The sequence below is a fragment of the Pseudophryne corroboree genome, chromosome 2 (assembly GCF_028390025.1).
Source record: "Pseudophryne corroboree isolate aPseCor3 chromosome 2, aPseCor3.hap2, whole genome shotgun sequence".
Classification (NCBI taxonomy): Eukaryota; Metazoa; Chordata; class Amphibia; order Anura; family Myobatrachidae; genus Pseudophryne; species Pseudophryne corroboree.
The window spans coordinates 416,254,221-416,279,508 of NC_086445.1; the positions used below are offsets into that span (position 1 = coordinate 416,254,221).

At 42.7% G+C, this 25,288-nt stretch overlaps 1 protein-coding gene across 7 annotated transcripts in view; it reads right to left on the minus strand.

Moving 5' to 3' along the window:
- Positions 1 to 25,288, minus strand: part of DMD (dystrophin) — a 3,641,189-nt gene that overhangs the window by 3,446,931 nt on the left and 168,970 nt on the right. The window contains exon 1 of one of the 7 annotated variants that reach the window (XM_063953478.1): positions 11,953 to 12,222. The exons of the other annotated variants lie outside the window; for them this stretch is intronic. Coding sequence (XP_063809548.1) covers positions 11,953 to 11,959 — 7 coding nt within the window. The 5' untranslated portion in view covers positions 11,960 to 12,222. Of the gene's footprint in view, positions 1 to 11,952; positions 12,223 to 25,288 lie in introns of those variants that run through there. 7 annotated transcript variants of the gene reach the window in all.

Consider the following 25,288-nt stretch of genomic DNA (forward strand, 5'->3'; position numbering starts at 1 on the left):
CAATTATGGATGGACTGCCGAGTGCCGACACAGAGGTAGCTACAGCCGTGGACTACCGTACTGTACTGTGTATGCTGCTAATATAGACTGGTTGATAATGAGATGTAGTATGTATAAAGAAGAAAGAAAAAAAAACCACGGGTAGGTGGTATACAATTATGGATGGACTGCCGAGTGCCGACACAGAGGTAGCTACAGCCGTGGACTACTGTACTGTACTGTGTCTGCTGCTAATATAGACTGGATGATAATGAGATGTAGTATGTATAAAGAAGAAAGAAAAAAAAACCACGGGTAGGACTAGGTGGTATACAATTATGGATGGACTGCCGAGTGCCGACACAGAGGTAGCTACAGCCGTGGACTACCGTACTGTACTGTGTCTGCTGCTAATATAGACTGGTTGATAATGAGATGTAGTATGTATAAAGAAGAAAGAAAAAAAAAACCACGGGTAGGTGTATACAATTATGGATGGACTGCCGAGTGCCGACACAGAGGTAGCTACAGCCGTGAACTACCGTACTGTGTCTGCTGCTAATATAGACTGGTTGATAATGAGATGTAGTATGTATAAAGAAGAAAGAAAAAAAAAAACACGGGTAGGTGGTATACAATTATGGATGGACTGCCGAGTGCCGACACAGAGATAGCTACAGCCGTGGACTACCGTACTGTACTTTGTCTGCTGCTAATATAGACTGGATGATAATGAGATGTAGTATGTATAAAGAAGAAAGAAAAAAAAAACCACGGGTAGGTGGTATACAATTGTGGATGGACTGCCGAGTGCCGACACAGAGGTAGCTACAGCCGTGGACTACCGTACTGTACTGTGTCTGCTGCTAATATAGACTGGATGATAATGAGATGTAGTATGTATAAAGAAGAAAGAAAAAAAAAAACACGGGTAGGTGGTATACAATTATGGATGGACTGCCGAGTGCCGACACAGAGGTAGCTACAGCCGTGGACTACCGTACTGTACTGTGTCTGCTGCTAATATAGACTGGATGATAATGAGATTTAGTATGTATAAAGAAGAAAGAAAAAAAAACCACGGGTAGGTGGTATACAATTATGGATGGACTGCCGAGTGCCGACACAGAGGTAGCTACAGCCGTGAACTACCGTACTGTGTCTGCTGCTAGTATAGACTGGATGATAAATAATGATATAAAATATATATATATATCACTACTGCAGCCGGACAGGTATATATTATATAATGACGGACCTGCTGGACACTGTCTGTCAGCAGAATGAGTTTTTTAATTTTTATAGAATAAAAAAACACCACACAAGTCACACGACGAGTGTACTTTTTCAGGCAGACATTCAATCACAATATACTATACTGGTGGTCAGTGTGGTCAGGTCACTGGTCACAGTGGTCAGTGGTCAGTCACACTGGCAGTGGCACTCTGGCAGCAAAAGTGTGCACTGTTTAATATGTACTCCTGGCTCCTGCTATAACCTATAACTGCTCCCCAGTCTCCCCCACAATTAAGCTGTGTGAGCACAGTCAGATATTATACATAGATGATGCAGCACACTGGGCTGAGCACAGATATGGTATGTGAGTGTGACTGAGTCACTGTGTATCGTTTTTTTCAGGCAGAGAACAAGAACAGAACGGATTATTAAATAATAATAAATTATAAAACTGCACTGGTGGTCAGGTCACTGGTCATCAGTCACTAGTATAACTCCTCCTAAGCTCCAGTAAGTAAATGAAGTGTCTCACTCTCACTCTCCTATCTATTTTAATTTCTAAACGGAGAGGACACCAGCCACGTCCTCTCCCTATCAATCTCAATGCACGTGTGAAAATGGCCGCGACGCGCGGCCCTCTTATATAGAATCCGAGTCTCGCGATAGAATCCGAGCCTCGCGAGAATCCGACAGCGTGATGATGACGTTCGGGCGCGCTCGGGTTAACCGAGCAAGGCGGGAAGATCCGAGTCGCTCGGACCCGTGTAAAAAAACATGAAGTTCGGGCGGGTTCGGATTCAGAGAAACCGAACCCGCTCATCTCTAAAAAAAACTAGAATTTTTTGTATCCTATGCCACTGCATTGCAAGATTACCAGGCCACACATTCTAGTTAGTGTTTGTATAGTTTGTATGAGCGTAGCCCACATACAAAGCCCTCACACAGCTCTAACTCCTCATATTTCTAGTGTTAGAACACTAATGCCCCACTAGGGATTTTGGCCCTCATTCCGAGTTGTTCGCTCGCTAGATACTTTTTGCAGCCGTGCGAACACATTGTCGCCGCCCACGAGGGAGTGTATTTTTGCGTTGCAAGAGTGCGAACGCCTGTGTAGCCGAGCGACTACCAACACATTTTGTGCAGAACAAGACCAGCCTTGTAGTTACTTATTCTGTGCGATGTTTGCTGCGACAAAGGTCCCGGAGTTGACGTCAGATACCCACCCTGAAAACGCCTGGACACGCAGGCGTTTTTCCAAACACTCCCAGAAATCGCTCAGTTGACACCCATAAGTGCCCTCGTCCTGTCAATCTCCTTGCGTTCGGCTGTGCAAATGTAATCGTCGCTAGAAGCAGTGCAAAACAACGATGCTCTTTGTACCCGTACGACGCGCATGCGCATTGTGGCTCATACGTATGCATAGTTTTGCCATTTTTTTAAATGAGCGCTACGCAGCGAACAATGGCAGCTTGCAATCAACTCAGAATGAGGGCCCCTGTCTGACCAAATAAAGCCTATACCAGCCCCAATTGGCCACATTGGCAATTATGTTTATTCGTGTACTGTAGCTCTGCAATAAACATAAAGATTGGCAATGCAAATGGAACATTACAGAAAACATGGGCATTGTGACTAGAAATACACTGTAGTAAAATAAGCAGGTGGCTGTTTTAACCAGTTTGGTTCCTGTAGATATTTGGCGGCCATATCTAGCAAACTGTCATATCACAGTTTTTAATTTCAAAGTTTCTCTAAATATCACAATATTCACACATGTGCATTACTTTTTGGTATTGCCTAATTTCCCAGCAATAACTAACTATACATATAATGGAAAACAGGAAGCAATCTATCTGTTCTTATTATGATACAGAAATACTTTGATTTTTTTAGCTCAAGATATATATTGCGTAGTGCTATTAACTTTAGGAATTTCACCAGTAAGTATACACTGATGCTTCTGTTTGCCTGAGGTCCAGCCACATTCCCAGCATGGTGAACACACAGTGCATGTGTCAATGTTACAACATTACTTTGTGGTTATATAATAATTGTTGCAATAAAATATGATAAAATATACAGTAATATAAGCAGTGCTTAAAGTGGTCCTTGAGAGGTGGTGGAACTCACCCCCCTCCCCACTTTGTCCATGTAATAAAGGTATTGCGCGCGCCGTAGGCGTGCGCAGCAAAAAGGGGGTGTGGTCTCAAAAAGAAAGGGGCGTGGTCACAATAGTAATAATGCCCACAGTAGTAGTACCCAAGTGGAAATTTTGAAGTGGGGGTATAGAAAAGTGAAGGGTGCAATTCTGTGCGCGCCGAAGGCCCGCGCACTCCTGACAAGGGGGCGTGGCCACGCAAAAGGGGGCGTGCCCTTCAGTGTAGTTTACCACACCATATACCCCTTATACACATTATGCACCACAATAGTAGGACCCCTTTCACATTATACCTCACAGTATGAGCCGAAATTCACATTTATACCACACAGTATGAGCCACATTCATATTACACCACACAGTATGAGCCAAATTCACATTACACCACACAGTATGAGCCAAATTCACATTACACCACACGGTATGAGCCGAAATTCACATTACACCACACAGTATGAGCCGAAATTCACATTATAGCACACGGTATGAGCCGAAATTCACATTACACCACACAGTATGAGCCGAAATTCACATTATAGCACACGGAATGAGTCGAAATTCACATTATAGCACACGGTATGAGCCGAAATTCACATTATAGAGTGACAGAGTGACAGGGAGAGTGACAGCAGGGACATGGAAAGTGACAGCAAGGGAATACAGTAGGGACTAGGGAGAGAGAAAGGCAGCAGGTTAGATTACCTGTTTAGCAGTGGCGGTGGTCTGCGGAGCTGTGGATGAGTAGGCTGTGGTAGGCGTGACGTGGAGGAGGCTGTGGGCCTCGGAGATAGTGCGGAGGAGGAGGCTGTGGGTGCGCAGAGGTCCGAGGGTGGGGCGGCAGAAGAGGCTGAGGGCGGCTGCAGTGGATCTGGAACCAGGCTGGCTTTATTCCTGCCGCCGCATCGAGCTCCTGTGACCACGGCGCTAATATTTCAAAACTGCTGCGGACCGGCAGCCAATCAGCGACAGATTTGAACTAGTAGCGCCGCGGTCACAGGAGCTCGATGCAGCGGCAGGGATAATAAGGCCGGCCTGGTCCCAGATCCGCTGCAGCTGGGAGTCTGGAACCTGGGCTTCCAGTGCAGCGGCGATGGTAGGGGTGGAGCGATGGAGGGCAGACCGGGAACGCAGCTTCTTTGTCGGCCCATACAGTAATGCCTCCAGCAGTAGCACCCCTTATACAATGCCCACAGTAGTAGTGCCCCTTATGCAATGCCCCCAACAGTAGTGCCCCTTATGAAGTGCCCCCTTTACAATGCCCTCATTAGCTGTGCACCCCATCAGTAATGCCCTTAATGGTAATGCCCCTGTGTAGTATTGCCCCTAGTCATTTAGCCCCTGTAGTTTAGCCCCAGTAGTCATGCCCATACTGGTAATGCCCCTGCAGTTATGACCCCAGCAATTTACTCCCCCCCCCTTTAGTTTAGCCTCTGAGTGGTAATGCCCCCAGTAGTTTTGCCCTCTTGTAGTTTGCCCCATGTAGTTTATTCCCCAGTGGTAATGCCCCCTGCAGTTGTGCCCCCAGTTGTTTAGCCCCTGTAGTTTAGCCCCCATGTAGTTTGCCAAAGTTAGTAATGTCCCCAGTAGTTTGCCCCCTTATAGTTATACCCCCAGTAGTTTAGCTCCTGTAATTATGCCCCCTTGTAGTTTAGCCCCAGTAGTAATGCTGCCAGTAGTTTGCCCCTTTGTAGCTTGCCCCCTTGTAGTAATGCCCCCAGTAGTTTGCCCCTTGTAGTTTGCCCCAGCAGTAAAGCCCCCCAGTAGTTTGCCCCCAGTACTAAAGCCCCCCAGTAGTTTGCCCCTCTGTAGTTTGCCCCAGTAGTAAAGCCCCCCAGTAGTTTGCCCCTCTGTAGTTTGCCCCAGTAGTAAAGACCCCCAGTAGTTTGCCCCTCTGTAGTTTGCCCCAGTAGTAAAGCCCCCCAGTAGTTTTGCCCCTCTGTAGTTTGCCCCAGTAGTAAAGCCCCCCAGTAGTAAAAGCCCCCCAGTAACTAGCCCCCAGTAGAAACGCCGCTAGTGGTACACATATAGGAGGGAGGGGGAGCACCATACTTACCAAGCCCCGCTCCCGCCGCAGTCCTCTCTCGCCGCCTGCTCCTCGGCACTATGGGAGAGACGTCATGACGTCTCTCCCATAGCGCGCACTGACAGAGCCGGAAGCCGGAGCTCAGTACTGAGCTCCGGCTGCCGCTGCGGAGAGGGAGACGGGCGCCCGCTGGTAACGCGATCTCAGCGGGCGCCCGGCATCTCCCTGCAGCGCCGCCCGGGACATCGGGTTAGGTGAGCCGGGGGAGGCGGAACTGCGTTCCGTCTCCTGGTGGAACTGACGGAACGCAGTTCCGCCCCGTTCCGGCTCACTATAACCCCTGAATATAAGCATACATAGAAAACACATGTGCATGCATGCAGATCAGTTAAAGTTTAAACTAAACATACAGTATCTAACATGGTTACCCTGTAGCTAAGTTAAGGAAATAGAAGGAACATACAGTAAAGGCATACTGCATATCAGGTGATAAATGAACAAAGGCTGATATAATGGGGCAGATGTATTAACCTGGAGAAGGGATAAAGAAGTGATAAAGTAGTGATAAGTGCAAGGTGATAACGCACCAGCCAATCATTACGGATTTGAAAAATGACAGTTAACGGGGGTACACATGAAGCGATGTTCAGCTAATTTCTAAGCAATCTGACTAGGGCCCTCAGTTGATAGCTCGCTGCCGTTTTTTGCAGTGCAGCGATCAGGTTACTACTGCGCATGCGTATGCACCACAATGCGCACGCACATTGTACGGGTACAAACAGCATCGTTGCTGTGCAATGCTTCTAGCAACTAATCCATTTGCACAACTGATCGCAAGGACATTGACAGAAAGAGGGCATTTATGGGTGTCAACTGACCATTTTCTGGGAGTGGTAGGGAAAACGCAGGCGTGTCCAGGCGTTTGCAGGGCGGGTGTCTGACGTCAATTCCGAGACCGGACAGGCTGAAGTGATCGCAAGGGCTAAGTCCAGAGCTACTCAGAAACTGCAAAAAACTTTTTTGGCCCACTCGGCTGCACAAGCATTTGCACACTTGCAAAGCAAAAATACACTCCCCTAAAGGCGGCGACTATCTGATCGCTGCTCTGCAAAAAATAGCTAGCGAGCGATTAACTCGGAATGAGGGCCCAGATTGCTTAGAAATTAGCTGAACATTACTCCGTGTGTAGGGATGCCGGCAACAGCGATGCGCGGTCCCACGCATCGCTATCACCGGTGCTAGATTTGCCTGCATGCAGGCACAATCTAGCAGGTTGCTCATTTCACCGCTGGGTGAAATGAGCACCCCCCGTGTCCATTCCCACTTAGCGGGGAGAGATGTGTGCTGAGTGGTCTGTGCTAGACCGCTCAGCACACATCTCTGGTGAAATCTCCCCATCAGTACGGCCCTTTATGAGCTGACTGGCTGATGCACTTTCACTTTGCACTTATCACTGCTTTATTACTTCTTTATTCCTTCTCCAGGCTTAATACTGTACATCCGCCCCAATGTGTGCTAACAAGCCAAATGCTCAGAGATCAAGTAACAGGAACTTCAATAAGAACTTCTTCTTGATATGATTGGTTTGGAAGATGTAGGAAAGTTCATCAGCATACTGCACCATTTACACCTGGACACTGACAATAGTGGAATGATGTTACTGTGGTCACTCAAGCTTTAACACAAGTATACACTGAGGATATACTTTGAAAGTTTGAAAACATCCAGATAGCCAATTTAATCATCATGTACAGTAGTTCATACAGACAGAGCCTTAATACTAGAGCAAACTGATGCTACTTTACCAATAACACATGACTTACAGCTATGAAATACTGTAGCATTAATCAGTATATAATACTTTTCATTAGTGCTTGGAATCTTCATGATTTTGGACATTATACGTCTGAGATTCATGTAAAGTTTGTGAAATTGGATAAAACTAAATCCAGGAAAAACATTTACTGCATTTATTAGTGGTGAGATACTGTGGCAAGCTGACTTTTCAAAGATGTAAATCTAATAGGCAGAGGCCAGGTGAGGCTGAGAGCAGTCTTCTAGATAAAATTCAAATTATAGTGAATAAATTCAGGATAAATCAAGGACAATCAGAAGAAGAAAAAAGAAACATCCAGACAAACTTTATTCTATTTATCTACAGTATGTTTATGTCTTTCAAGGACGTGCAAAAAATAGTTTACCTGGGCAGATTACAAGCTTCTCATGGTCTGTATTTATGAAATGCCTTCAGGGGTCTTAGACATGTGAAGAACATGGTTTCCCAATATATTTACTGAGAGAAAGAGAAAGAGTAGGCACTCACCAAAGCGCATGTACTGTAGTAATAGAGGTTTTAATAGCTTATTCAGTACCCATTAGGATCAACGTTTTGGGCAGCTCAGTGCCCTTTGTCAGCTTTTCCAATATTTTTAGATGTTCCTATTTCACTTTGGATATTATGCAAAGAGTTTGGGAAGCTTCACAAAGCTCATTGAACTTTCCAAAATGTTGCATCCTAATGGGCAAAGAGTAAACTATAAAAAATGTATATTACTGCGGATGCATTGGTGAGTGCCTTCTCTCTACATTATATCTCTACTGAACATCCTCATTGGCACTTCAGCTGTTGTGCACCCCATTGCTGCCCTGAGATGAAATGAGAGTGGGCCCCTATATCATTGGTGAGAATAAACCAATACTGTACTCAACCAAATTTAGCTTCCCAAAGTCTACAATAAACAGTTTATGACATGTTCCAATTTACATACATTTATTTAAAAGCTTTTGCAATTAAAAATAACAATACAGCATCCAATGCACACAGATATCCTTTTCTCCTATGCTTGTTTATGTAGAGTGGAGATCACAGTAATAGCAATAACCAAATGCGTTTTGTCTTATGCCGAGACTTCATCGGGGTATGTCTATTATTATACAAAGAATCATCAACCAGATGTAAATTTTGGTGTGGACACTCAGGCCTGTTTAATTGTGCTTAAAGTTCTTTATTCGGAGCCCATTACCTGGTTCATTGTTCAAATTGGCATTTAACAGATCGGACATAGAAGACTGCGGGACTCCAAGGCTCAATTGTCAATGGAATACTGTATATTATAGGTTATGGAATGTTATAGACACCAATGTTTCAATGCAATGGCACTTTTTTCAAGGAGTACGTGCACAAATGACACAGAAAACCAGTAACTGTTATGGTTTTCTGTATTATATATATATATATATATATATATATATGGCTGTTAGAAGAGTGATAATTGGCGCAAAATAACCTTCCTCTAAAAGTTCATACAGTTTACAATAGTTCTTAATTTGTCCAGAGCACTTCCCCTATATTATCTGGGGTGGCGGCCTATTCTCCAAACGACCCGCTGTTCCGGCAGATCTTCAATAAATTCTAAAAAACAAATGAGAGAGGCGCCCCTAGTGCAATATAGACAATGTAATATACCTCCACCAAGAACACCCTAAAATCGGAGGTGTACCGTATTAAGTGGTCTCAGAACCACTTTCAAACAACGTTTTTAGAAATCTGAACGTTCCCCGCTTCTGGCAGTGGACTCCTGGATGTAATGGTCACACCGGTATCTATGGTCTCAAACCGTGTAGTGTAAAGGATGAAAAGTAGAACGAACCATAGTGTAATACAGATTTTTTTAAAAACATTTATTTACCATTACACAAAATAATTGCCCGTACCATATAAAAGTTATGAAACAGCTTATCTGATAGCAGATGTCTTAGTCCATCACTCAACGCGTTTTGTCCGTCGCTACACTGCAGGACTTCCTCAGGAGTGTATACATAATGGCCCCCCAGGGCCTCTATTTATACCCCTCTTAATTGGGGAATTAGCTTCAATCACTCAGGGAATTTCCGGAAATGATGTCACTTCCGGTCCCGAGTGTAAACAAACCAACTGATAAAACACTTATTCATGTATTGTGTACTACTTTGTCTCCCCCCATGGGTACATCCTGATGCTGGCTCCCAAAAACAACATAGTTCTGAGCGACGTCCCCGCTCCCGCCGCCCGCGACCGCTGGAAGTTGTGAGCGAGCCGGGCAGCGCTTCCGCCCTCAGTCAATCCAGCGTCAGGCGCACTCACTGAGCATGTGCGGGACTAAGCCGGTGGTCACGGGCGGCGGGAGCGGGGACGTCGCTCAGAACTATGTTGTTTTTGGGAGCCAGCATCAGAAGTGGTAGCGCATATAATGTGCGCTGATACTGCTTCTCCCTCATATCAGAGGGTTATACATTTACCCCCTTATTACATTTACTCATTAGTCCTTGATAGTAAAACTTGACCTATTGTTAATTACTGTGACAAGTAACAGCTGTTATAACAGCACTGTTGCCAAGATTTATCAAGCCTTGGAGAGTGAGAAATTTCACGGTGATAATGTACCAGCCAATCAGCTCCTAACTGTACAGGCTGTGTTTGAAAAATGACAGTTAGGAGCTGATTGGTTAGTACTTTATCACCGTGCAATTTATCATTTTCCAAGGCTTGATAAATCTTGGCCTAGAATAATAATACAATAATATATTTTACTGATGATGCTTTTGTTGGAAGACATATCAATAGTGTTTTTAGAAATTAACAAGACAAACCTCTATAAAGGTTCAAATACATACAGTATACAGCTTTGCTTAAGATTTTGTTTCTATAATGGTATCTAGAACTGACAACTAGCTACCTCTAGTGTTTTTATTATGCACCTGTAAAATCAAAATGTACCAAGCCACTTAAGACTAACAAATGTTAGATTATATAGGTCACCAAAGCTATAATAGGAAGTTAACATTGCAGAAAACCCTAGTATTAAAAAAAACTAAATTAATGTACATTTTAACATGCGTGTCAATTAACATGCGAATCAATGAATGCTATTTGCACATACACACTGATTTTATTTATTTCCTTTTTATATATCTGTTTAACCATTTTATTGACACACATCACCAAAAACTGAAAGGAGGCCAATTTAAAAGAAATCAATACTTTTTTTTTTAGTCAGCTTTTTTGAGAGAGAACATTTTGTCAGTACTTTCGAAAAGAAATGAACAGATGCTGAAATCCTGGTATGGTTACTAAGCATTCCGAATCAGTATGCTAAAATTACTGTAAGTGTCACAATATTGTTTCACTTATTTTAGTTAGCCAAGACATGTGCATATGCTGTATCTGAATTTGTGATTACTGTTTGGTCAGTCTGCCAGTTGAGCTGGAAAGGGGAAGTGCAATAAATTAATAACGAATGAATTGCAAATGAACTAAGACATGCTAAAGATTTACAAGACAATCCAAGACAAACAAAGTTCAAACATGTTTAAAACATTGGATAATCATGTTGGCCTAGAGGTCTCTAATTTCATCACCATTTATTTCACCCATCTATAGTTATTTACAAACACATTACAAATAGAACTACAGTACAACAAGTGATGCATAATGAATAAGCATTTGTAAATTGAATAGCCAGTAATGCACATATGTGTTAATATGAAGATAATCACACTGGCTTAAAACTCATCTGTGAATTGTGTTATTTGTTGCTAAGTGGTCTTAAGTTGTACTGGCATATTAATTACTAGTGTTTCAAAATGGACACTTGTTAAACTCAGTCACAAATGATTTTGTGTTGTTTAATAATAAGTTATTGAACAAAGCATTTTACAGACTTAATATAAAATCACACTCGTTCTAACCAGACCATAAGCAATATAATCAAACAACTTCTGATACACATACAGGATTTTAGGTAGCATTGAACAATGAAAATGCTCTCAGTACAACTGAACTTTTCTACCACTCTGAAATGTGTATTTGATACAATCTGATAAACACAAATTAAGAGCCGTAATCAAGCAAGTAAATGACAGAACAGCTGGGTTGACATCAAGTTGGCTAAACATGAATACAGTTCAATAGCCGAGACAGATGTTAGAGTTGCTGGAACACTCTGCAGGAAACCAATGTGTTTTTTCCTCCTATATAATACTGCTCTTAACAGCTGAATAAATGGCTGAACATAGGCGGAATAAATCAAAAGGGGATCCCCGGATACTGCTTTACATTGTGACAAGTAGAGAAAACAAACCTCAGGGATACTGTGTTGTGTGCTTTTGCAATTCAGCAATCACACTGGGCTGATTAATGTATTTCTGGATAACAACATGTAGAACAAAACATCATTCAAGAATTCATCCTAATAGGTTTCATGATGTTGTGCAGACGCTGCTGCACCAGGTGATGCTCTGTTGATATCTATGCTGTGGCTGCACCTACAACGACTTTTAAGAAACACCTCTCAACTTAACACATTAAAGGAAAATATCATCTGTGTTCAGCATCAATGAAGATAGCAATTATGCAAAACAGAAGGGTTCATCATCAGAATAAATACTGTCTACAGAGTTTAAAGTCCATTTTATCTCACATCCTCTACTATGAACGTGCAGAGCATTTTAGCATATCCTTTGTCACAGTCGGTTTCTTATTACATTCATAATGATAAGATGACTTTGCTAATCCTACCTTCCATGCCAGCTGATTTTTGCTTGTCACTCCATCATGCCAATAAGTTGGCTGCTGTAACAAATCAAGATAGTGCAAAACAGCATCTTTTCCCTGCATCTGTCATCTTCCACAAAGCATTCTATTACTGCCGACTGCTGGGAACAAGAAAGTCTATTTGAATTCCAATAGCTCCCCGCACACATGATTCAAGTTAGGTTAGGTGAGCATGCCTAACGTGATTCTCACCGTCATTTATTATGCAGCTGCTACACCGTCGGTGTGGTAACCAGTGACTTAATCTGAAATGTCGTTCTCACAAAGCTAAACCTTGCTGCAAGCACACATGAGCAAAAGAAGCAGTGTTCATTTAATGAGCATTCCTCCTGTCGGAACCACACAAGCACTGCCTCTGCAAATCTGTTTAAAATCTCATGATTCTTACTGTCCTATTGGCTGGTATAGCTTCAAGCTGTTTTCTTTTTTTATTTTTTTTTCCATTAGAGGAGTGGCTTCCTGTGGTACTTGCTGTAACAGAAAGATATATGCTGATAATCCAACTACACAGTGATAAAATCAGCCATCGTCACAGATTATATGAGTTGTAGGACATGCAGCATCCCTGGTGTTCTCATTTCAAGGATATTTTCACTTGTATTAACTTAGGTCATTCTTTATCCTATACTTAGAAAAAGTGGATTGCATAGTAAAGAACTTAACAAAAATAATCAAGCCTTGAATGTAATTAAATTGACATTTTAAAGAGTAAAACTATTGGTTGTTATGCATCTACTTTACTAAGAGACACAGTGAGTGGCAGTAGTGACAGTCAGGAAGAAAATGGTTAATTAATATCACAAAAGGAACAAGCAAGAACACTGGTGACCTACAGTACATGTTTTAAACACACAGTAATATATGTCCAAGAACATTTGCTGTGTAAATTTTTCAGTATTAATTAGAGATGTGCAGCGGACACTTTTCGGGTTTTGTGTTTTGGTTTTGGATCTGGATCTCTGTTCGTGTTTTGGATCTGGAATGGTTTTGCCAAAACCACCCTTTTGTGTTTTTGTTTTGGATCTGAATTTTTTTTATAAAAACAGCTAAAATCACAGAATTTTGGGGTATATTTGATCCTACAGTATCATTAATCTCAATAACATTAATTTCCACTCATTTCCAGTCTATTGTGAACACCTTACACCTCACAATATTGTTTTTAGGTTAAAAGGTTGCACTGAGGCAGCTGGATGACTCAGCTAAGCGACACAAGTGGGCGGTACAAACACCTGGCCCATCTAGGAGAGGCACTGCAGTGGTAGACAGGAGGGCAGTTTTAAAAACTAGGCAACAAAAAGCACATAATGCAAAGAAAAAAAAGAGGGTCAAGATGGAATTATCCTTGGGTCCTCCCACCCACCCTTCCTTGGGTGTTTATGTTGTTTAAACAGGACATACGCAGTTTAATAAACTCATCATTTCAGAGACAGGTGGTCCCCCTGGAAAAAGCTTGCCAAGTTCTCTGAATCATAGCTAGCTACAAACATACCACCTCCATATTTGATGACTTTTCACATTATGAGAAGAGACAAAAGGAAGAGGACAGTGTCAAGATGGTGATTAAAAATTAGAGAGGCACACGCAATCAGGAACAACACACAGGCTTTCACCTCCACTCGTATATTGGTGTGGAACAGAAAGCACTTTAACCAAGCAAATATATAATTACCACATTGCTGGACAAACTGAAAAACTAGGGGCCAAAGCCTCTGAATTTGTATCCCCCTCTCCATGTTTAGGGATTAAGATACATGTAATCTCGGATTTAATGCTGGGATGTAAATAAACTGGTGTATACCACAGAATCAAGATTGGATATTTTCCCCTCCACAGAGTTTGGAGACTTATTTTGTGAAAATGTCGTGGGTTTCTTTTTTTCCATTTAATTGCATTTTTATTTACATATTTTGTGGCATATGCCTTATTTTTGTTTTTCACAGCTCCCAGTTACATGCATGTGAGTATAGCTGTGCATAGCTGTGTGTCTTGTTTATTTTATTCATATTTTATTTTTTAAATAAAGTAGCCACTTAGATGTTTTAGCAGCCCCTTGTGAGCCCCCACAGCAGCCCCGGATAGTGAAAGTTGAGTTCGGGGTGGGTTTGGTACAGTACTAAGCAGGACTGTGCAGTGAATTTTTGTTATTCAGCCCCTGCCCTAGTGGAGCTTACCACTCTACAGTACAAACTCATTTCATATTACAAGTAGGACTGTGGGAGGAAACAATGCTATCCTCTGTGCCAACAGCATGCCTCAGCCTGGCAAGCCAGACATCTTCCTGACTGTAAGCCACCATGAGACTCCATACTTTGCCCTTATTCAGTAACTGTTTGTGCCTCACAGGAGCTCCTAGCCCATCTAGTACTGCAGTGCAATGGAAAGCTGATGCAATGCAAGATCACTGTAACTCTGTTCTTCTAACACCGTGAGGTCTTGCGATAACTCTATGCATCCTTTACATTGTACAATTATTAATGAGAAAACATTTACAAAATAAAGGAAGAGAACCCTGTATAACAAATGCACATCTTGTAAATAATCCCAAAATGTGGAACATTAATAATAAATCAAAATTAAGGTTGACTAATTGGAGCCATTCTTTTGAGTCCCCAACATGAAATAATTGAGAAGAACCACGCTCTAATGCTGGGTCCACTGTGCACAATAGAAGATATATCTACGAGAGATGAGCGGGTTCAGACAGGGCACCCCTGGAATTATATGGCACACATATAGACATAAGTGTGTTTGGAAAATCATTTTTTCCCCAACAGTTGCTATAGAAAACGAAGTAGGAGATGTTGCCATGTCATGGTCTGCTGGATTATGATTCTGTCTCTTCTGATTCTGACTGACTTTGGCCACAAATGGGGTCTCTCCCCATTTTATAAACAAAAATATATTTAGTCAAAATTGCAATTTCCATTTCCACCTTTGCGGCTATATGTTTTCATAAATCTGGTTGTAATGTTAAAGCTTGTTTCATATTCTGCTCTAGGCTTTAATTTAAACCTAAGATCAAGTACAGCAGCACCCCTGGAATTATAAGGGAGCACCTCTGAAATTATACAGCAGATAGCACCCCTGGACTTATACAGCACAGGCAGCACCCCTGGAGAATTACACAGCACATCAGACAGGCAACAGTACCACTGGACTTAAATGGCAGTGGGGCAGCACCCCTGGACTGATAGAGCAGAGTGGCTGCACCCCATATAGGGCAGCACCCATGGAATGATGTGGCAGATAAAGAAAAGACACACCCTTATGTTGTATAAACAGGAAATGCACACTTTAACAAACCAATCATTTCATCAACCGGGTACACCACACGACTGTGGCTGAAGTGATTGGTTTGTTTGGGCCCCCACCAAAAAAGAGGCAATTAATCCCTTCTTGCACAAACTGGCTCTACAGAGACAAGATGTCGTCCTCATCTTCTGATTACTCCCCCTTCAGTATTTACATCCTCATCCTCACAGAGAAATAATTCAACACCGAAGAGGTGGATATTTTTTATTTTGCCCAGGCATGACAACGAGCTTTTACATCCCATGGTTAACAACTGTCTCCACTGGTGCCTTATTCAAACAAACCACATCATTTAGGTGTCAGTGGACTGCTTATGCTATTACCCAAAGTTTCTGAACTTGACAATGATTTATGATGAATACGCTGCAGGTGACATATAAGGGAGGATGTTCCTAGGTGGTTAACATCCTCACCTCTACTTATTATGGATTGACAAAGGCAGCACATGGCTTGACACCTGTTGTCCAAATTTGTGGAGAAATAATTCCACACCAAAGAGGTGGCTTTTTTGGTATTTTGCCCAGGCATGACAATTGGCTTTTTCATCCCATGGCCAACAACTGTCTTCACTGGTGCCTTATTCAAACAAACCACATCACCATCAGAATCCTCATTGTCAACTTCCTCCTCAGCTCCAACTACACCAATATCCTCCTAATCCTGGTGTACTTCTACAGTGACATCCTCAATGTCAATATCAGCAACTGGACTGGTGGTGCTCCTCCCAGCACTTGCATAGGATGTGCAAATGGTGGTAAGAGCCTCCACTTCCCATACAGTCTTGGGAAGGTCAGGCCTAGACATCACAACCATGGACACACTTGGACTCTCCTTGGGGATTTGTGATATCTGTGAATGCACAGTTGTTTTTTTCCTATGCTTTAACAAGCTTTATTTTTAAAAAATTTTGAGAGGGAGGAGGGCTTCCATTTTCATGAGAAGCTGAACCACCAGTCATGAACATAGGCCAAGGCCTTAGCCTTTCCTTGCCACTTCATGTTGTGAATGGCATACAGATGGGTCCTCCATTACCTTGGCTCTTTCTGCACCTAGACGGAGGTTTAGTCATGCCTAGGCGATAGCTTAGGTTGCTGAGTTTAATCACGGACAGGCGCATTGAGGCATGACTAGATACTCAGCATCACTGGGTGGCTAATGCTCCACTAATCCAGTTCTTTAGTTTGAATAGTGGCAGATTGATCTACAGTACAAGCTCTGGCAAATGGTCAGTGACAACTGTAATGTAAATATACAGTCCTGTACTGAATACTGTACACACAGATGGTGACCAATGGTCAGATGGAGAGAGTAAAAAAAAAAAGTTTATACAGACGAAAATGAATGTGTTAAAACACTTGTGTATGCAGATGCAACTAATGTGTGAAAGGAATAATGTAGCTCATTGACTTTAAAGTATGTACAGTGCACTAAATGAGCATTCGAGTCCCCTAACGGCATAAACGAACACCAATGGGAAGGGATCGCTGCTTGCATTACTTTTATACATGAACTTGTATATCTTCCATGCAACAATGTGGGCTATCGGTGAAGGCTCCTGCCTCCCATGCTGAGAGTCCCGGGTTCGATTCCCAAAATGCCAATCTATATACCAATTTCAGTACTGCGCATGCGCGGTGGCCATTTTGGAAAATATATTTACCATGTCTGCAGCTCCTAATATGGGTGCAATGTGTGTGCTGTGAGCACACACATTGTTTGTACTGGTTGATGCGCTTTACCCTAGTGTGATTTGTTCACATGCATATATAAGTTCCGTGATCCATGCAGTTTGAACCTAGCTGCAAGTTTAAAAATAGAAAAGTAATACAAAAGATGTATAGCTATTTTTTGTGTTGGTTGGTGTACGTAACCTAGTGCAATTTTGATCACATGCCTCTATAAACCCTTTAATCCATAAAGGGTGTGGCAATGTTTCATAGATGTACTGTAAACTGCCGTTTGTTTGCGCCACTGCTCTGTCACTTAGTAACCAGCCAGCTCGCTGCAGATTTTGGAAACAATGGCTGCAGCGAGCTGGCTGGATAAGTATGTCCAGGGCTGTGCAGAGACTGCACAAACTGATTTTTGTGCAGCTCTGCAACACAAGCGATTGCACACTTGCACAGCAATTTAACCCTCCCCTGTAAGCGGCAACTATCTGATCGCAGGGCAGCAAAAAACACAGCCCAGCGATCAGATCTGAATTACCCCCAATATTCTGAACTGTGAAGTGGTCAAAATTGACTGGAAATGACTGAAAATTAATGTTATTGAGGTTAATGATACTCTATTATTAGAGTAATTTTTTTTGTAAATTTTTTGAAAAAATCTAAATCTAAATCCAAAGCTCATAACAGAGTTTGGCAACTCCAAATCCAAAGCCAGATGACAAATCAGAACCAAATCCAGCAAAACTCGTCCGGCGCACATCTCTAATCTTCACTAAAGGAACCCATTTTACATCAGTTACTGGAGTAAAGAAGAAAACAATGGAGCTGTTGAGACAGCTGACAAATAATGAACTACAGCGTGGCTTTGAACAAATGGAAATAAGAATGCAGCAGTGTGTGCATGCAGAGAGGGAATACATAGAAGGGAAATGTCATTTACAAACATCTCTTATTAACTGACCATTATCTTAATGCAGAAATGTAACCCTGTTTTACCCCGAACAAATATTACAAAACTTGTGGGAGTACGATAAGCAAGTTTATGTGCATGTCATAGGGCTCACAGAAAAGATTTCCAGTGGGCCGATGTACATATGGGGTCTGTTTTGTTGACATGTGTGTGGTGGTGCTGCCTCCATGGTTACATGGTATACCTCTGGTTTCGTCCATGTGAGACCATTTCTACAATTTTTTCCAGTGCCACTTTCAGTTCCCAATATGCACTTGCCCAACTTTTGCAATGGAATATGCTAGCGCTACATTAATGTTAATAAATAAATATATAGATGTTTCTGCCAAGAATTATAAAACATCTCGGAGTGACTGGACCTTTCAAACAGCAGTGAAAAATGTAAACAAATTGTATTACCAAAAGCTATATTATACATTTAATTATTTTTTTCCCTGTGGGAGGCAATTAGTTTTTTATTATTTTCAATGTGTGTGGTTTTTTTTCCTGTAGGGGGAATGTTTTTTATTGTTTTCTTGTGCAATGTTTTTCATCTGCGCTTGTGTCTGAGTTGCACCATGCATCCTTGCACAGCGATGGTGTTCATACAAAGTTGCAGACACACGCACCAAGAAGTGTATTAGAAATTTGTTGTACCTTCCGGGGTGGTTATAGGGAGTTGACCAATCAAATACAGATGCAGTGTATCGTGGGCATGTTGCTGAAAGTCGTTGCATATAGAGATGTTCAATTGCTCACATTGGGTGCGATAATCAGACTGATGATCTGCACCTACTATAGTATTGGTGAAAGTTTCAATGGTGTGAACGATGGTGGCACTTACAAAAGCATGAGATGCACAAAGCATTATTGCATTTGGAGGCACAGATGTACACCGGGGAAGTGTATTGTAGCATAATTAGCATAAAGTCACATATGCAAATGCAGCAAAAGAAGCAAGGATGGCCAAAACTGCATCCAACTCAGAATTAGACCCTATGAGGAGGAATCCCTCCCTCTCATCAGACCACACACCCACAACAGAACCTACTCTCATTAGTGCTGCTTCCATACATTTCCCAGGCTGGTTTTCCATCCCAATCCACCCCTGTTTATCTGTTTCAAAAAAGTAATAGGAAATTATTTTAATGTTATTCAAAGAGCACATTTATACTGATTTACAAAATGTATAGATCACAAAAAAATATTTGCGTTTATGTAAATACATACTTTTTCTGGTTATTTGATTAGAATTGCAAGCTAAGATGGAGGTGTAGGCATTTGAAATGTTTTGTCAACTACCCAACCTTTCACAGCAGTTGGTGCTCAAACTTCTGTACATTTGCAGAAAACTAATCTCAAAAACTGCTGCACATGAAAATATGTGACATTATTAATCAGGACAGTATAAATGTTGACCTGGATTTAGGGACCCCAATTTTAGGTGTATTCAAACTGATGTCTCACCTGAAGCTGATTTTTTTCCAGGGCTTCTTGGCAGGGCCGTAACTACGTGTGTGCCAGGTGTGCCTGGCACACAGCGCAGTCACCCTGAGGGCGCACCTGCCCGCATCCCCATTAAGGGGGTCCAAAGTCTGCGGCATTGTAATGAGTCAGACTGACTCATCACAAGCCGCCTGTGTGTGCTGCTGCCAGAGCAACCATTGAAAGGGGAGGTAATGTGTGACTGTGATGGGAGAGGAGTGTGTTCGGATCCTGATCCCCGCTGTTTGGCTCCCGCCCCCACACTCCGGCTGTCCGGCTCCCCTCTCCTAACTCCGCTGCCTGGCTCCCGCCTCCCACACGCAGAGGCAGGCTACTCACCTCCTAACCCCCGCTGCCGCATGCTGAGGCACCGCACACCGAGGCAGGTCTGGCAGTGGCTGCATGAGGAGGTGAGCAGAGAGTGGAGATATATATATAGTTATGTGGCTGGGTGTGTATATGAGTACATGAGGCTGTGTGTGTGTGTGTGTGTGTGTGTGTGTGTGTGTGTGTGTGTATGGCTTGGTGTGTGTGTGTATATATGTGGCTGTGTACACTGTGCATGTATGTATATATGTGGTTGTGTGTATATACATCTGGTATGTATTTACGCCCTTCACCTGCCGTAATTTGTAAAAGGGGGACGCTGTCTGCCATAATGTGTAAAAAGTGGTCTCTGTCTGCCATACTGTGTAAGAGGGGGACTCTGCTGCTGTAATGTGTAAAAAAGGGGGACACTGTCTGCCGTAATGTGTAAAAAGGGGACACTGTCTGCCGTAATGTGTAAAAAGGGGACACTGTCTGCCGTAATGTGTAGAAAGGGGATGCTGTCTGCCATAATGTGTAGAAAGGGGATGCTGTCTGCCGTAATGAGTAGAAAGGGGACGCTGTCTGCCGTAATGTGTAAAAATGGGGACGCTGTCTGCCATAATGTGTAAAAAGTGGACACTGCCTGCCATAACGTGTAAAAAGGGGGACTCTCTGCCGTAATGTGTACAAAGGGGATGCTGTCTACCATAATGTGTAAAAGGGGGGCGCTGCCTGCCGTAATGTGTAAAAAGGGGGGCTGTCTGCTGTAATGTGTAAAAAGGGGAATCTGTCCCCCGCAATGTGTAAAAGGGACTCTGCCTGGTACAGTGGAGCTACTGTGCGGTGTAATTTGAATAATGGAGACTACTGTGCACCGCAATATGAATTGGTATTTTGTGACCCCGCCCCTATATTTTTGATGCGCACCTACAGGGGGGGCGCCGATGCCGTTTCTTGCACACAGCACTAAAATGTCTAGTTACGGCACTGCTTCTTGGGAGGCAAGTAGGGAATGAGGGAATGCTGCCCAGCTGCTCTGATTTGGAATTACACACAATCAGAGTGGCCAGGCAGCATTCTCTACCTGCCTCCCAGTCTGCAGCCAGAAAGTTAATGTCTGTCAGTATTCTGACTGGTGGATGGCTGCTGCTATCCACCAATCAGAGTGCTGACATACGTTCACTGTATGGAAGCCTGTGGTGGGGATGGCACAAGACTGCAAGAAGGGTAAGTTATGATTTTTTGTATTTATTCCCATGAAGAGTAGATAGGGGCCTCAATGCTTTGCTTTGCCCAGGGCCTACAATGCCATCAAGATGGCCCTGCCCCAGGCAACTAACTTGTGCCTTGTTCATAAAATTGTCAAACTGATTTACTGGCACTGTTGTTAAAAAGAACATTTAATTATTTTCCCGCAAGCCAAAAGTAGTTTCAAACCTGATATCTCCATTACTGTTGACAATGCAACTATCCACCCTACCCCACAAGCTCGCTGCCTAGGTGTCACCCTTGACTCTGAACTGTCCTTTGTTCCACATTCAATCTGTCTCCAAATCATGTTACATGCATCTAAAAAACATATCCAAAATATGTCATTATCTTACACAAGACACTACAAAAACTCTAATCCATGCACTCATCATCTCCCGCATTGATTATTGCAATAGTCTCCTTACTGGTCTTCCCAAACATAGGCTGTCACCACTACAATCCATTTTGAATGCAGCTGTGAGGCTAATCTTCCTTGTTAGACATTCATCGTCTGCAGATACGTTCTGTCAGTCCCTCCATTGGCTACCGGTATTCTACCGTATTCAATATAAAATACTTTTACTTACATACAAGGCTATTAACCAAACTACACCAACATACATTTCTTCACTCATCTCAAAATATCACCCTACCCGACCTCTCCGCTCTGCACAAGATCTGCGTCTCTCATCCACACGTATTACTTGTTCCCTCTCAAAATTACAACTTTATCCGTGCTTCACCCACTCTGTGGAATGCCCTCCCATGCACAATAAGACTCACCTCTAGTCTCCAACCCTTTAAATGTTCCCTGAAAACTCATCTCTTCAGACAAGCCTATCAAATTCCAGACCCACCAACATAACCTTCAATGCTTCTCTTTCTAATCACATTCCAACATTGCTGGGTGATCATATCATACAGCCCATTAAGAACCTAGCAATCTGGTGGATTATTATGCAATAGGTAGCATCTATCCTTGTGTATCAATGCCTATTTCCTTATAGATTGTAAGCTTGTGAGCAGGGCCTTCCTACCACTATGTCTGTCTGTCTGTTTTTGCCCAGTTTTGTTCTATTACTGTTGTTCTAAGTGTAAAGTGCAAAGGAATATGCTGCACTATATAAGAAATTGTTAATAAATAAATAATAATAATTGTGTAACAATTCCCAGCACCACAAATGCAAGCCATAAAAGCAAGTATTTGTTACATAATCAGTGCATAGACTCAAATACTCAATCTCTATGTAGTGTATTATACTGTCAATAAGGAGTATTTATGTATCTACAGTATATGGCACAATTTTTATTAGTCTATATCGAGGCATGTTTTTCTGTAGTCACATTGCTACCTGTATGTATGAAAAGTTATGGTGCAGGCATAGCGATAGTGAGACCACGCTGTTCTTGCCAATTACAACCCGACATACAGTCATTCACATTTGCAAAAAACGCTTCATCACTTTCTGAGACATATGCAGCAGTGCCTCTACAGGCTATGGGGCCAAGCTCCGAAAAGCTAGGTTTTTGGAAATTAGTGGACAGTGGACAGAGCGCAATAACAATTGAGAATAATAGGGACTGCAGTTTACTTATACTACAGCAATTAGCCTTTTTCAGGAGGAGTATCCGCTGCCTTAGGTTATTGTTACACAACGCTGATACATAATATCACACAAGAACTGTAGTCCTTAGTTTCATAATCCTCTGACATCACTCCCAGACTCCATTCACCAGCCTTACCAATGACCAGTAACATCATTATATCATGTGTGCAATGCCACCAGGAGCCTGGAACAGATACTAGCACTTCCGGAGCTGCCCTATTTGTGGCTTTTTGTGTGCTCCTGTTGTGCCCAACCCTTCCTGCTGTTAATCCGCCAATCAGGATGCAGTCAAAATGCCAACGGCCAGGATCCAGGCGTTCAGGAGACCAATGCCAAAATCCCAACAGTAGGCATTTTGTGACAGCCGGCATCCTGACACCCGACCCTAATTTCCAGTTGGTTGGTGGGTCCATGCAAACCAACTGAGTACGTATAGAACCTGTGGGGAACAAAGCTCACCACCGGACCCGCAGTGTGGCAAGCACAGCATGCATCTCGTCAGCTGGTATAACATACTTGACCCAACACTCAGCAGAGTCTACTGTAGTATAAAGCAATTAAAACAACAAAATAAATGTGCAGATTAATATTGAATGAAATTTACTTAGAACTTAGAATGTAAGCACCAATGTAGAAGGCAATGATATCATATTCTCTGTAAAGCTCTGCATAATATGCAGGCACTATATAAATAAAAGAATGAGTAAATAATTGCATTCATTACCACTGTCAAACTGACACATTTCTTCTTTGACATATTTCCTTTTTCTTGTTTATATAAATGATTGAAAAGCTTGCACAAGCATTGACACTGTCAGATGCAGCAAAATACTACCTAGCAGCATGTCAATAAACACATGGTTTGACACAACAATGATGTAATTTAGTCGCAACATTTAAAAAAGTGAAAAAAAAACCAGGTTGGCTTACCTTTCAAAACAACTCTAGTGCTTTAAATTGTGTGGGTGAATCGCCGAACCATTGTCATTTTTGACTCTTACATTAGGCCCTCTGACTGTAGTATTGAAACTTGAATGCAACTCATACTATAGGTCTGGGTGTGGTTCATTGGGTCGACCCTAACTAGGTCAACAGGCATTAGGTTGACCACGATTGGTTGACAGTGACTAGGTCGACACCTGAAATAGATTGATGTGGTCATCAGGTTGACATGGAAATGGTTGACATGGAAAAAGGTCGACATAAGTTTTTTTTTTTTTTTTGTCATTTTCTTCATAAAGTGACCGGGAACCCCAATTAGTGCACCATGTTCCCTCGCATGGTTCACTTTGCTTGCCGTGCTTCAGGTTACTATTCCCAATCGTAGTCCACGTGGATCATAAAGTATGACAAACATTTTAAAAAACTCATGTCGACCTTTGCCATGTCAACCCACTGACCATGTCAACCTAAAGCATGTCGACAAATAGTCATCAATCTAAAGACTGTCAACTTAAGTGCGGTCAACCTAAATAACATAGGTCTGACAGAGAAGTGTCCATAAAAAATACAAAAAATACCAACATCAGAGGTCAACATATCTGGACAGGGGGCATGGTCATGTCACAAAAGGTTTGTGGGTTTGTGGATAAACTACGGGGTGGGGTGGGGTGGGTAGGAAAGCCTCATGCTGAATAAAAGCACTGGATTGTACTTTGCCTTGCACAAGTTCCCCTCCTATAAATCTTTTGCTGCCACTGGCGCATGCATCACCCATTCATTGTTGTTGTTATAGAGCCGCAATGGACAAACATACCTCTCCATCTGCAATGCCTGGAATAATGCATCCCAATTGTTACAGTGGTGCAGAGCCCACACAAAGGGACTGACCAAACAAAATCGGGATGGTTGGGAGGTATGGGAATACTATCAAAGAATGTTGGCTTAAAAAAAAAAAGAATACTGTTTTCTTTTGCTAAACACTTGTTTCAGGACTCTGTGGTTATCCTTAGAGAACAATATGAGCTACAGTAAATAGAAATAGGAATAAATTACTTTTTAAAACTAGTGTAAACAAAAAAGCATCACAAATCATTTATACTGTATACAGAGCAGTACACATTTAGAGATGCAGACTAGGGCCTAATTCATGTTTGCACGTGAATGCAATTGCAGTCGTGATTCTCTTTCACTATCATTGACCTTGACCTCTACCCTGCTTTCTTCTTTGTACCTGTTCACCCTGACAGTAAGTGATAGTGCTCCAAAAGTTCAACTATAGCCCAAATATCTTTCCTTAAGTTTTCAGTGACTTTTAAATCCTTTTAAGCAAGTAACGTATACATTCTTAGTCAAAGACTGTTGAGTTATTGTATATTAGGGGTGGGCAACATGCGGCCCGCGGGCCGGATGCGGCCCGCGAACCGATCCTGCCTTGCCCGCTGTCCCCACCAGTGCGCAATGACAAGCGGCCCGACTGGCTGAGCCGCTTCTCATTGCGCTACAGCAGCTCCGAGAGTTGCGGCGCCGCTGAGGAAATCCCAGTCACGTCACAGGGGCTGCTGACCGGGATTTCCTTTCCGACGTCTCAGGCGCTGGGCGGTGCGGGGGGCGGATCCACATCAAGAAGAGTGTGGATCTCTACAGTGGACAGCGGATCTCTCATGCGGGCAGCGTGCAGCGGGAGCTGAGCTCTCCAGCGGGCAGCGGATCATCTGGGCAGCGGGAGCTGATCTGTCCTTAAAAACAACGACAACTCAAAGGTTGGTAAATTC